This window comes from Eleutherodactylus coqui, chromosome 11 (assembly GCF_035609145.1).
Source record: "Eleutherodactylus coqui strain aEleCoq1 chromosome 11, aEleCoq1.hap1, whole genome shotgun sequence".
In the NCBI taxonomy this organism is placed as follows: domain Eukaryota; kingdom Metazoa; phylum Chordata; class Amphibia; order Anura; family Eleutherodactylidae; genus Eleutherodactylus; species Eleutherodactylus coqui.
The window spans coordinates 132,008,474-132,022,511 of record NC_089847.1 but is presented as its reverse complement, the minus strand read 5'-3'; the positions used below and the strand labels follow the sequence as shown (position 1 = coordinate 132,022,511).

At 45.5% G+C, this 14,038-nt stretch overlaps 1 protein-coding gene across 4 annotated transcripts in view; it reads left to right on the top strand.

The window, feature by feature from the left end:
* The window catches only part of SBF2 (SET binding factor 2), a 300,830-nt gene that overhangs the window by 240,860 nt on the left and 45,932 nt on the right, over positions 1 to 14,038 (top strand). For all 4 annotated transcript variants that reach the window (XM_066583539.1, XM_066583538.1, XM_066583537.1 and 1 more), the window contains exons 23-28: positions 3,625 to 3,752; positions 7,339 to 7,514; positions 7,803 to 7,939; positions 10,743 to 10,938; positions 11,021 to 11,217; positions 11,666 to 11,806. In XM_066583539.1, coding sequence (XP_066439636.1) covers positions 3,625 to 3,752; positions 7,339 to 7,514; positions 7,803 to 7,939; positions 10,743 to 10,938; positions 11,021 to 11,217; positions 11,666 to 11,806 — 975 coding nt within the window. The remainder of the gene's footprint in view (positions 1 to 3,624; positions 3,753 to 7,338; positions 7,515 to 7,802; positions 7,940 to 10,742; positions 10,939 to 11,020; positions 11,218 to 11,665; positions 11,807 to 14,038) is intronic.

The window sequence follows — 14,038 nt, the reverse complement described above, 5'->3', positions numbered from 1 at the left end:
ATACTGCCTCCTATGTACAAGAATATAACTACTGTAATACTGCCTCCTATGTACAAGAATATAACTACTATAATACTGCCCCCTATGTACAAGAATATAACTACTATAATACTTCCTCCTATGTACAAGAATATAACTACTGTAATACTGCCTCCTATGTACAAGAATATAACTACTATAATACTGCCCCCTATGTACAAGAATATAACTACTATAATACTGCTCCTATTTACAAGAATATAACTACTATAATACTGCCCCCTATGTACAAGAATATAACTACTATAATACTGCTCCTATGTACAAGAATATAACTACTATAATACTGCTCCTATGTACAAGAATATAACTACTATAATACTGCCCCCTATGTACAAGAATATAACTACTATAATACTGTCCCCTATGTACAAGAATATAACTACTATAATACTGCCCCCTATGTACAAGAATATAACTACTATAATACTGCCTCCTATGTACAAGAATATAACTACTATAATACTGCCCCTATGTGCAAGAATATAACTACTCTAATACTGCCCCTATGTACAAGAATATAACTACTATAATACTGCCCTCTATGTGCAAGAATATAACTACTATAATACTGCCCTCTATGTGCAAGAATATAACTACTATAATACTGCCTTCTATGTACAAGAATATAACTACTATAATACTGCCCCTATGTATAAGAATGTAACTCCTATAATACTGCCCCTTATGTGCAAGAATATAACTACTATAATACTGCCCCTATGTACAAGAATATAACTACTATAATACTGCCCCTATGTACAAGAATATAACTACTATAATACTGCCCCCTATGTACAAGAATATAACTACTATAATACTGCCCCCTATGTACAAGAATATAACTACTATAATACTGCCCCCTATGTACAAGAATATAACTACTATAATACTGCCCCCTATGTACTAGCATATGTGTATCTCTCTGTATGGAGTCCCTTTCGGCTGCTTGTTGACTACCTGTGGTTTGTCTGTTCCTCTTCTTGTTTCTGTAATTCGGAGATATTCTGGATGAGGGGGAATTTGCTGAGAGTCACGTTAGATAAATACCGCCGTACGCTGATACTTCTTTGGCTTCTTCTGTAGATTACTTTCATGTCGCTGACGCATGCTCTTCATATGAATTAGATTATCTGTATTTATCAGTGCACACATTCCCCGTCAGCCGTTCGCAGCCCCTGCTCCGCGCTCGTTTTTCATGTTCTCTGCTGCATTTTCAGGCCAGGACGAGGATTTGTGGCCTTTTGAGTGCAGCTTATTGGCAGGTTAAGTGGACACGTTTGGTTCGGCGCGGAGTCAGCGCTGCTGTTTGTTTATATTCCGTTATTTGTGTATTTATTCTGCGCTGACCTCTCTGTATCCTCCGCTGTGTACATTATCCCCAATCCAAGAACAACTTGTACCTATTTTACCCAGAGGAACATTTCTTAAAGGGCCGAGCCAGTAATATTCCATCAGTCTATGTCAGGATGGAGAAGGAGGAGGGGCATTGTTCAGTCCGTTCATCTTAGAGGTTGATATGAGAATATTCGAAGGGGTCGGGTGACACTACAGGTTGGGCAATGGAAAAGTAGCCCGCCTCTGACAATACTGCGACAAGAAGAATTAGCAATTGGATTGTATTTTAAAAGCTTTACTAATTTCCCCACGTGTTACAGCAAATGCTGGACGCGGTTACCCTTCACTTCTATGCTCCTCTGGGTATGCCACAGCATGTTGGCTGATAATGCCTACAGCTCTTCAACAGTGATTCTGCAGATAGTGTTTGTTCTCCTTGACTTCGTCTTTAAATTGCCCACATATAAAAATAGCATGTGGACCTGTCTAGCTAACGTGGTGGCAGTAACCCCGTGCTTACCATTCACTGGCCCATTAACTATTCATAAACCCGTGCTAGTGAGTCGCAGGAGGTGCGGCATGTTCCCCGTCTTATGGGATAAAGCAATACATTCTTCTGGTTTTAGTTGGTCGTAAAACTGTTCAAACCTGTTCTGAAAAGACGCCGTATTCACCGCTGATTGCACCAAAAGCGGGCCCACTATTCGTGTTCCTGACACTGCACACTTAGCGCCAAATTTTTTAGCCATGCAGAGGTGTTTAGCGAGTCTGGTGGGGATTCTCAATAGACCAGTACCTCGTATTCTGTGAATTCACATGGGTTCCAAATCCTCCCACGACGCTAGTTGGCGACCGCGTACAGTAATGGATTCGGTTTAGCTTTGTCGCTCTTTCAGGTCCTGCCGACATTATTCAATTTGTTTTCCCTTTCATAGATTTCAGCGCTCGCCGACGCATCGTTTGTGACACCAACTTGCTGGATGTCTCTAGGATGATTTATGAGGGCTGTTTGTAGTCCGCTTCATACGTCTGAACTGACGCAGACCTCGATTTTTTTTCATGTCTGCAAGAGTTCCAGTTTGGCGCTATTTCTGAACCAGACTCTGATTACAACACTGAGTAGTTAGTTTTTGTACCTGCGTACTTGTCAGCAAAGGCCTCTTGTGTTTCCTTATTTGGTCCGCTTCATAAATAACCTTCCTCAGTATTCGCTGTTGTAGGAAGAACACCATGGGGCAGATTTAACCCCTTAGTGACAGCCAATATGCCTTTTGATGGCCTATATTGGCAGACTATATATGAAGAGAGATCGTGTGGCGAGCTCTCGTTATACATCCCGGGTGCCAGGCGGCAACAGCTCTGATGAGCCGCCTGGCTTATCGGAGCTGTTAACCTTTTAAATGCCACTGTCATTTCTGACATCCCCCGAACTTCCGCAAATGCTTTCCTAGGGGTCTTTTTTGCCTTCCGGAAAATCATTGATGCAAGAGCAGGAGGACTTCAAAATGTTCGACCACGGAGAGCGTCCTTCATACACGTCTCATTCATTGTGACTATTAACGGATTGAAGGCGCCATTCATGCTGTTTTGTGATGTGTCAAGATCACCTGATACATTGCACATGCACAGCGTCATTTGCGGCACCCACCAGGAGGAAATTGTCCGCATCTTCAGGTCTTCATGCAGGATGCTATGCACAGATCCTACGGAAATGATGACTTTGCAGACGATCTCTTCCACAGCTACTCAGTGGTCCTCCATGACTCGCTGCTCCACTCACTTATTCATGTTGTTGGGCCGGCTCTCACCTGGCCACGGCTTCTTTTGTTCTCACATGACATTTGGCTTTCTTTGAACTATCGCACCCACAAACTGACATTTTTCACATCCATGACCCCTTCACCGCAAGTCTCACTCAGCTGATGATGAATGGCAATGAGTGTCATTACACGAAAGTGAGGAAACCGAATGATTACATGTTGTTCTTGGTACGTCATTGTCACCATTTTAAGTAATATAAATGCTTCTATCTCCATCCGCACTCACGTGCGTTCTGCGCACTGGACGGTGCCGCCATCTGTCACTCATCCCCGAAGGATGCCGGCGTCTTCTAAAACGTCTCCCATGTGTCTTTCTGCTGCTATTCCTGAGAACAAATTAGTAGACTACAGAACTTGATCGCGCCTCGTACAGCGGGATTTCGAGGTCCTTTTGCTCTGCAAACATGTATTTTAATGTGTCTTCCAGTTGGGGAGCAGAACGTCATCCGCAGCGTTCCCATCTCTTCCATCACCAAGGAGAAGAAGATCAACGTCCAGAACCATCTGCAGCAGAACATGCAGGAAGGGCTGCAGATCCGCTCGGCCACATTACAGGTACCTGCGTCCTGACCGCTCCCACCGTTTACTGCTCGGAGTCTTGGAAACATAAGGCCTCGTTCACACGTATTTGGTTTTTTTAGCGCGGATTTCACGCCATTTTAGCATTTAAAATCTGTGTTATGGAAAAGAGACTTGACATATCCATTCCTGATGTGGTTTTTGTGTGGCTTGGGCTAAATCTACATGAAGATCTACCAATACATGCAAATCCGCAGTAGAACTTTGGGGGTATGTTTACACTGTGGAATTTTCCGCGGCAAAATCCACAACTTTTCCTACATGGTTTTTGGAGTAGATCCGCACGCGGAATTTGCCGTCAGTGGTCAGAATCTGCATATAAAATTCTGACTTAGAAAATCGCATTTTGTGGCAAATCCTGTCACGTCTTGATTTGGAAATGGGATATTCCACAGTTTTGGGAGGCAGAGTTCATGTGGAAAGTTCAGCAGTAAATTCCGCCATGTGAATATACCCTTAGAAGCCAAACACACTTTTTAATCTATCTCCTTATACACAGCTGAGGTTTGTTGCAATGGTCCAGTTTAGTCAGTCCTTTCTGGGCTAAGCACCGCAGCAGCACAAATTTCACTCCTATCCTGATGGTTTGTTACATTTTACTTGCATTGATACATTGTATCAGTTTATAGCCTTAGCTGTTTAGAGGATTGCCAGGTTACAACAAACCCTCAGCTGTGAAATGTACTGGTTATAAGAAGTTGTTACTTGTTATGAAAGTCTATTAGGTGCACCTCCCACCTCTGGGGCTCCGCAGATATCTCCAGCTCTGGCCCCCACGGTCTGACTGAATGCAATGATCGAGAATTACTGAAACGGCCAAGCGTACTTCACTGTTTTCTTAAAGGGAACCTGTCGGCAGATTTAGTAATGTACGCCAAGATCAGTGCTGCAGTACTAACAGAGCTCTGCTTTCTAATATCTTTGGTTGCTCTGATAATAAAAGAATACCTCAGTAACTAGAACTCAAAGTTCTCCCGTTCCGTATGTGGGAGAGCGGTTCAGTGGGCATGCCAAACCGTCTTTGCTAGCAGCGTATTTGTCCCCAAAGTCCGCTCCTCTCTACTCCTCAGACGTGGATGACGCAGTAGGCATCATGCACGTAGCTCTGCCAAGTCTTGCTTTCACCATGCAGTTGTCAGCTGGTGCATGCGCAAATGAACTTTGCCTTTTGTGGGCAGATTTGCAATGCCAATTTGCACATGTCACATGGTTGAGATTACAGCGCATGCAAGACTTGGCAGCGCTACGTGAATGATGGCTACTACGTAATCCACGTCTGAGCAAGCGAGAAAGGGGGACTTTGGGAGCGAACGGCTGCTAGCAGAGAAGGTCTGAAATGCCCAACAGACCACTCGTTTACATACAAAAACTTTGAGCTCCAATCACTGATTATCAGACCAACCAAAAGGACTTTAGAAAGCAGAGCACTGTCAGTACTGCAGCGCTGCTCTTGGCGTACATTACTGCCGACAGGTTCCCTTTAACTCCCATTGATGTTGATTAGAGTTACTTAAACTACCTAGCACAGTGAGCATCTTTGGACAACGATTGTCCAAATAGTTGCTCATTAGAGCAAATGTAAGCAACAGCTTAGTGTAATCATGGCCACCAAGCAGGGGATGAGCAAGAATTCATCCACTAGTTGCTTCATTTCAGTTCACCTAAAATTAGTCGCTGGTTGATTCGTCTGGTGTAAACATCTAGCCAACACCTTGTAGGGGAGGTGTGCCCTTGTTCAGCTTGCGCCACCCACCCAACGCTGATTGGCTCCCACAGTGTATTCGCATGCATTTATTGTTACGTTCGTGTGGGCAAATAAGCACCGGGTCCCACCCGAACGTGCCCAAAGATGGGGATATCACAAACCAGGGACCAAAAACGGAATTCAGACTGGACATACTGCAGGAAAGGGCCAACAGGACAGAGCACTGCATACTGCGAACTGGACTGACAGACACAAATTAGGGACTGACAAATGACCACAAATCTCGCCATGCATACCTGTACACATAAGATGATATAGCTATAAAAGTACGAGGTATTAGTTTGTGCATTTACCAATGAACTTGAGCTGCAAGCCACGTCAAGGCTCCACGTGTCTTGCAGTCCCTTCACTAGCAAGACACATCTACTAGAGGACCCTAAGGGCCACCCTAGCCCAGACATAGCAAACAAACTCAGCAGAAGAAACTCACACGAAACTGACAGAAAATAAGCGTACAAACGGACATGAACCAACAAGACACCAAACACACAGCAAGCTGCAACGGACAAGGATTCATGACTGCTCATAGTGAACACCAAACAGACACTGACGAGAGCAGGGTTTATATGTGAGCAAAGACCGAGGGGATTGGCTAGCAGGAGATCACCACACCCAGCCAGCTCAATCATTCCACACCTGTGGAGCTGTGCTGCTAGAAACCTTAGTACTACAGATCCCAGCAGCAGAACATTTATGTGCCTTTAGTCGACTTGACAACCAGTGAGCGTGCATCGGGAGGGGTCGAAATAAATTTTAAATACATGCCAGCCATAGAACCTCCCGCCCCCTAACTAGTCGTGGAACAATATTTTGGCCTGCATAAATGCTCCCGACAATTTGTTCAGCGATTGCCAATTTGAACGAGTGACCAATAATCGCTCCGTGTAAAAGAGCGCAAACAGCATTTGTACGCTTTACTGACTATCTTGAGCAACTACTCAGACAATAGTTGTCCCACGTGAAGCCAGCCTGTAGGGAGCGCTCCGGATAAAGCATAGATCCAAACTGCACAGCAAAGTACGCTTGGCTGTTTCCTTAAAGGTCCCATCACACGGAGCGCCTATCATTCAGATATCACAGTTGCTCAGAAAAGTCTTTGAAGCGTACGAATGACAGCCATTTTCATTTGCTTGTTCAAGGAGTGATAATTGTTCATAGTTCGCCAAGATATCATTCATAGTGGGGATCTCCATGCAGATTAGTTCAGATGACTTTTCATCAGTCGGCGACTAGATCTATGGTAAACTAAAACAAAGCGACTAGTGAGTTGTCACTTATCACCCTGTTGGTGGCCACATTTACACTGAATGACTATCATTGGAATTGGCTCTTTCTAGTGATTATTTGGCAGATCGTCATCCTAGGTGATTGGTGCAGGTCAAAGAGGTGGGTGGCACCTCACTTATGGCCCTTTTACTTGTGCCAACAGTCGGGTAAACGACTGCACGGGCGCTGACATCACCGTATAAGGTTGTTAGCGGACGTGCAGAGCATTTATACTTGTAGACTTTGCCGCTGGATCGCGGGCGTCTCGCTCAGCGCTTCACCTTCTATCTCTCATACTTCACCCTACATCTCTCATAATGCACTACAGCTGCAAGTCCTATCTCAGACCTCCGCAGCAGTGACATATGTGCTGCAGCCTCATCGCCCCCAACCAATGATCTTTCTTCACTACTGCGTTAGAATCCGATATCTTATTGGTTGCAGAGTGTTACATTACGGAGGATGACCCCCACTCATACGGATTCACATCTTCTTTTAATTTATTTTTTAATCATCTCTTTTTCCCTGCAGTTAATCAAAGTGGCTTTCGATGAAGAGGTCAGCCCCGAGATGGTGGATCTGTTCAAAAAGCAGCTGATGAAATTCCGCTACCCAGTGTCCATCTTCAGCACGTTCGCCTTTGCGGCAGGACAGGCAGCTCCGCCCATCATCTTACCAAAGCAAAAGGAAAAAAACACCTCATTCAGGTAACACGTTCTGCAAATATTACACTGACCACATAAGTCATGTAATGCAGCGAGATGCTCCAAATCTCTGCTGTCATGCATTGTGGGCAATGTAGTGTTTGCATTAAGCTGGTAGACAAAATATAAAGTGGAGGACTAACAGCAATGCCCTATAGGGGCGCCAGAGATCTACTCTTGGACCGAATTGCGGTAGTGGAGCATCCTGCCATCTGATTGGTGGGATCCGCCCAGCGTCACATGCGGGTATATTACCTGTATCATATGCACATCTCCCACTCTTGTTTTTAGGACTCTCTCCAAAACAATCGTCAAAGGGGCGAAACGGGCTGGAAAAATGACCATCGGACGACCGTACGTGGCCAAGAAGAAAACTGGAACGATAATGGAGGAGCGCGGGAGCCGTAACGAGGACGATGACATTTCTGGTATAGTATTAGTCTCTGCTTCTTACAATTTGGTCTCCTGACCAAGTGGAGCATACCGAGAACGGCTGCCAGCAGAGTCATTGACTGCCAAGATAGCCCCTCCGCGCTAAATGATACTAGTAGGAACCATCCTTCCCGTCTGACAGGTTCACACAGGTCAGTGGAGAGAAGCGTCCACTGAAAGAACAGGAATAGGCTAAATGTAGCAGCCAAAAATGTAAACTACTGTGCAGTAGTCGAACCCTCTGATCCTGGGGCACTACAAATCCCAAGCAAGCTTTGTACATACTGCGGAGCTACGGCTTACCTGGTCTAAGAGCTGGTCCAATCTCGTGCAAATAATATCTAATCATTTAAAAGTTCTGCAACTTTCTCATAGACTGTTTCAACCAACATCTTCAAGAGCGTTGCTTGCTGTCAGTGAATGGGGACATTTATTAAATGGGTATTCCCATTATATATATTAAAGGGGTTTTCTGGGATTTTATTATTGATGACCCTTCCTCAGCATGGGTCATCAGTAGTTGGCCAGCAGGAGTCCACTGCTCAGGATCCCCACAGATCAGCTGGTCCTTGGGCCTGCCATCAGCATTGGGGTTGGAGCCAGAAGTATATTAGAAGGCAATGCTGCCATTGAATTCTATGGGAATGATGCTTTCTATTGCATGTTTGGCTCGTCTGCACTGACATTGGGGAACCTGAGTGACTGCCCCGGCCGATCAACTATTGAGGACCTATCCCGAGAATAGCTTAATAGTAAAGTCCTAGACAACCTCTTTAATGGCACATCCGCCTCTGGGACCCTCAGCTGTCGGCAGATTGGGGGTCCCACCTGTGTGCATAAATATTAGAGATTTTGGAGGCCTAAGGGATCATGCACATGGGGCAAATTGAGCAGCGGATTCTGGACTTGACAGTATGCATGGGCGATCCGCCGCTCAATGTGCCCATTGATGTGTGTGGAGATTCCTCTCTCCATCCACACCAGCAGATTTAATTTGTGGCCGCCAGGTGCCGAAATAAAACCACTGCATGCTCTATTTTAGAGCGGAATACACAGGGATGGCTTCCATCGAAGTCAATGGAAGCCGTCCCTCCCGCCGCACTTCTGCATTGAGCATTGCAGAAGTGTCGCGGATCCACGTAATCGCCTAGGCAATGGTGCAGAGAAACCAGTACTGCGCATGTGCGCCGGAGCGCCAGCAGCATATCCGCATTACAGAGGAAGAAGAAATCTGACAGGTACGGAGGGTTGCCGGCAGTGGTCACGGGAGAATTCAAGTGTGGGATTTCCCACACGGAATCAAAGCGTGCCCATGTGAATGAGGCCTATAACATTTCACAGCTTATAGTTTGTTACAGTGTATCCAGTGTAGACAGACAATCCTCTCAGCAGCACAGATTTCTCTCCTGTTTGTTGCAATGTGTCAGTGCAGGTAAAATGTATTAGTCTGCAGTTCAGGCCGTTGATCCCACAGAAGATTGTCTAGGATTGCATCCTAAAGGGGTTATAAAAACATGGCTGCTTTCTTGCAAACACAGCGCCACCATTGTCCATAGAGTTGTGCACGGTATTGAAGCTCAGCTCCTTTAAACCTGAGCTGTAATATCAGACACAATGCACAGAAAAGGGTGACGCTGTGTTTAGAAGAAAGCAGACATGTTTTTTTTTAACCCTGGACAACTCCTTTAAGAACTCTCAGTCTGAAAAGTTGTCTAGACCAAGTATGTACGTGTATGAGTGTAGGCTTTGTGGGCTAAAAGCAACACATGCCATATCCCTCTCCTGTCCTCCACCGCAGATGGTGGTTCTTACCTCTAGGCCCTAGGCACATAGTCATAAGGTAAGTTACGTCCGAGAAACTCAGGTGCAACTCCCAACGGACAGCAAACGGTCTGTATGCCGTCCAATCTACACGGCTCCTGCATAGGGCATATCCTTTTCTCTTATGTGATGATGATAATAGGACATTGCAAGCCCTTCCAGCATTGCTAGATGGCGGAGAATCAAAGGAGGAAGTGTGTTTACATGTTGCAAATCTCAGTGTGCATCCGCACCCAAATCTGCAGCATATTTTGCACTGTGGATTTTCTTGAGGATCTGCTTCAAAATCCACATCATTTATTGCAGATTTCACCCCCGATGGTGCAGAATTCGACCCTGAACTTGACACAAACTTTGGTGTGGATTTTCCACCATGGAATAACTCTGAGATCTGCAGAACTTTCCCTGCTACAATGAACCCTCTCTGATGTCGGGTCACCTCTGCGGGACCTAATGTATTTGCATAAATAGCAATTCCCTAATTGAAGGTGTATTTACATGTGAGTGTGCAGTTGCATTGATGCGATTTTTGTGAGTGCGATGCGTCTTGCAAGAAAAACAAATCGCGCTCACGATTTTCTCACGTGAAAATCACCCATTATTCCCTATGGGAGTAAAAAACGTATGCTTGCATGAACCTCACATGTACGCGCGAGCGGAATGCTATTTTTTTTTTTTGTTGTCTTTTTTTTAAGCTCCAATAGGGAAGAATGGGCGACATGACGCAAAAATAGAAGGTGCTGCAGTTTTTCTCTTCTCACAACACTGCGCATGTAAACGCCCCCGTTAATAACAATGGCTTCTTCTCCTCCCACAATTTTTCTACATCTTATAGGTCGCAAAAATCATGCAGGGAAATCGCCCGTGTACATGCACCCTCTTAAGATATGGCTGCATCTTCTCCCTATTACAGATACGTATTCCTCATCTCAATATTGCGGTCACATGACCAACTACTATATTGCACTTTGTCCACAGTCTCCGATGATAACGAGCTGCCGAGCGCTACGCTGAAAGCAACCGAGAAGTCTACGATGGAACAACTGGTAGAGCGCGCTTGTTTTCGGGACTACCAGCGCCTCGCTCTGGGGACCATCAATAACAGCTCCACGCGATTGAAATCCGAGCACTTCCGCGTCACAGCCATGAACAGGATGTACTCCCTGTGCCGGAGGTGGGTCACCTCTTTAGCGAAACAGAGTCCCCTTTACAGGGTATTGCCTAAATAGACCTGACGCCCTTTTCACCTCTTCTAGCTACCCCGGTCTCCTGGTCGTACCACAGTCAGTCCAAGACAGCAGCTTGCAGAAAGTCGCTCGATGTTATCGCCATAACAGACTTCCCGTCGTCTCCTGGAAAAACCCCAAGACAAACGCCATCTTACTCCGATCCGGAGGCTTCCACGGAAAGACAGTCGTCGGTCTCTTTAAATCTCAGAATACGCACACTGCCGGTAAGTAATGGTGGTCCGATAGTCCAGAAGTTCTGGTAGTCCGGCACTCGTGCCCAAAGCAGAGCTGGGAGGACATTGTTTTCAGGGAAGGCTTGTATGCAAGTAAATGGACCTGCGGGGGGGATTTTACACCCTCTGCTTCTCACCTTATGCTTCGGATCTCACATTTTGCAGCACAGTTGGTGAAATCCGCAGCATTTCTTTATCAGAATGTGTTGTGGATTTGCTGCTGCAGAACATTTTGCCGCTCATGAAGTCACCTTAGAAGGAAGGTCTGTCTAATAATACAGACTATTTCATGAAGCACGTCCCACTGATGTCCTCTAGGTAGGGCAGTAGATTCTGCTCTGTTCCTGATGCCACGTGGGTGACAATGATGCTAACTGGGTATAATGGCGTTTCCTTGTGGTTATTACAGTCATTTATCCCATGTCTGTTCTCCCCGCAGCTCCGACCTCTTCTCTCGAGTCGTCCAGTAGCATCGAGCAGGAGAAGTACCTCCAGGCCCTGCTGAACGCCATCTCTGTCCACTACAAAGTGAACGGCAGCAGCACCCTCACCATAAGACCCACATTGGCCCTGTCGCCAGGTAAGGCAGGGAGGAGGCAAGTCCAACACAAGATACTCCCGTCTCTGAATGTCCTGAAGGGGCGCTCCACTCTCGTCAGGATCCACAAATTCTGTTTTCTATTTATTTCTCTTCAGTCTGCTCAATTTGTCGGGATAATTGCTACATATGACAGAAGATGACAATGTGTCCTAAAAGAATGTAGAACCGCACAATAGCGACTGCAGTTGTGTTCTAAGGTGAAAGGTCAATTATACTGAAGCAAGTAAAGCCCCATTTACACGGGACGACTGTCGGGCTAACGATGCCCGACACTGACCCCCGTATGTACTTGCTCCTGTGCTGTTGCAGCCTCGTTGGCCTCTATTCACTTTACACTGAACGATGATCGTTCAGTGTAAACAGCAGCCGTGCAGTACAGAGCGTCCGCTGCTAAAGGGAATGGGCGGGGGAGAGCGAGGAGTGAAATCTTCTTCAGCCTTCCCGCTACGAGCCAACAATACTCGCTCCTCTGCAACAGCACCGGAGCGAGTACATGCAGGGAAGAGTGTAAATTGGGCTTTAGCGGGTGGGGTTGAAAACTTATCTTAGAAGGATGCTAACTGAATGTTCAAATATATATATACATCAGGGCAACACAGAAGCATTCTGCAGTCTATAGCCAGGAGTATAATGAATGCAGCTCTGGAAGATAATAAAGAATGTTACTCAGGATCAGTACAGGATAAGTAATGTATGTACACAGTGACTCCACCAGCAGAATAGTGAGTGCAGCTCTGGGGTATAATACAGGATGTAACTCAGGAGCAGTACAGGATAAGTAATGTATGTACACAGTGACTCCACCAGCAGAATAGTGAGTGCAGCTCTGGAGTATAATACAGGATGTAACTCAGGATCAGTACAGGATAAGTAATGTATGTACACAGTGACTCCACCAGCAGAATAGTGAGTGCAGCTCTGGAGTATAATACAGGATGTAACTCAGGATCAGTACAGGATAAGTAATGTATGTACACAGTGACTCCACCAGCAGAATAGTGAGTGCAGCTCTGGAGTATAATACAGGATGTAACTCAGGATCAGTACAGGATAGGTAATGTATGTACACAGTGACTCCACCAGCAGAATAGTGAGTGCAGCTCTGGGGTATAATACAGGATGTAACTCAGGGTCAGTACAGGATAAGTAATCTATGTACACAGTGACTCCACCAGCAGAATAGTGAGTGCAGCTCTGGAGTATAATACAGGATGTAACTCAGGAGCAGTACAGGATAAGTAATGTATGTACACAGTGACTCCAGCAGCAGAATAGTGAGTGCAGCTCTGGAAGATAATACAGGATGTTACTCAGGATCAGTACAGGATAAGTAATGTATGTACACAGTGACTCCACCAGCAGAATAGTGAGTGCAGCTCTGGAGTATAATACAGGATGTAACTCAGAAGCAGTACAGGATAAGTAATGTATGTACACAGTGACTCCACCAGCAGAATAGTGAGTGCAGCTCTGGAGTATAATACAGGATGTAACTCAGAAGCAGTACAGGATAAGTAATGTATGTACACAGTGACTCCAGCAGCAGAATAGTGAGTGCAGCTCTGGAGTATAATACAGGATGTAACTCAGGATCAGTACAGGATAAGTAATGTATGTACACAGTGACTCCACCAGCAGAATAGTGAGTGCAGCTCTGGAGTATAATACAGGATGTAACTCAGGATCAGTACAGGATAGGTAATGTATGTACACAGTGACTCCACCAGCAGAATAGTGAGTGCAGCTCTGGGGTATAATACAGGATGTAACTCAGGGTCAGTACAGGATAAGTAATCTATGTACACAGTGACTCCACCAGCAGAATAGTGAGTGCAGCTCTGGAGTATAATACAGGATGTAACTCAGGAGCAGTACAGGATAAGTAATGTATGTACACAGTGACTCCAGCAGCAGAATAGTGAGTGCAGCTCTGGAGTATAATACTGGATGTAACTCAGAATCAGTACAGGATAAGTAATGTATGTACACAGTGACTCCACCAGCAGAATAGTGAGTGCAGCTCTGGGGTATAATATAGGATGTAACTCAGGATCAGTACAGGATAAGTAATGTATGTACCCAGTGACTCCACCAGCAGAATAGTGAGTGCAGCTCTAGAGTATAATACAGGATGTAACTCAGGGGCAGTACAGGATAAGTAATGTATGTACACAGTGACTCCACCAGCAGAATAGTGAGTGCAGCTCTGGA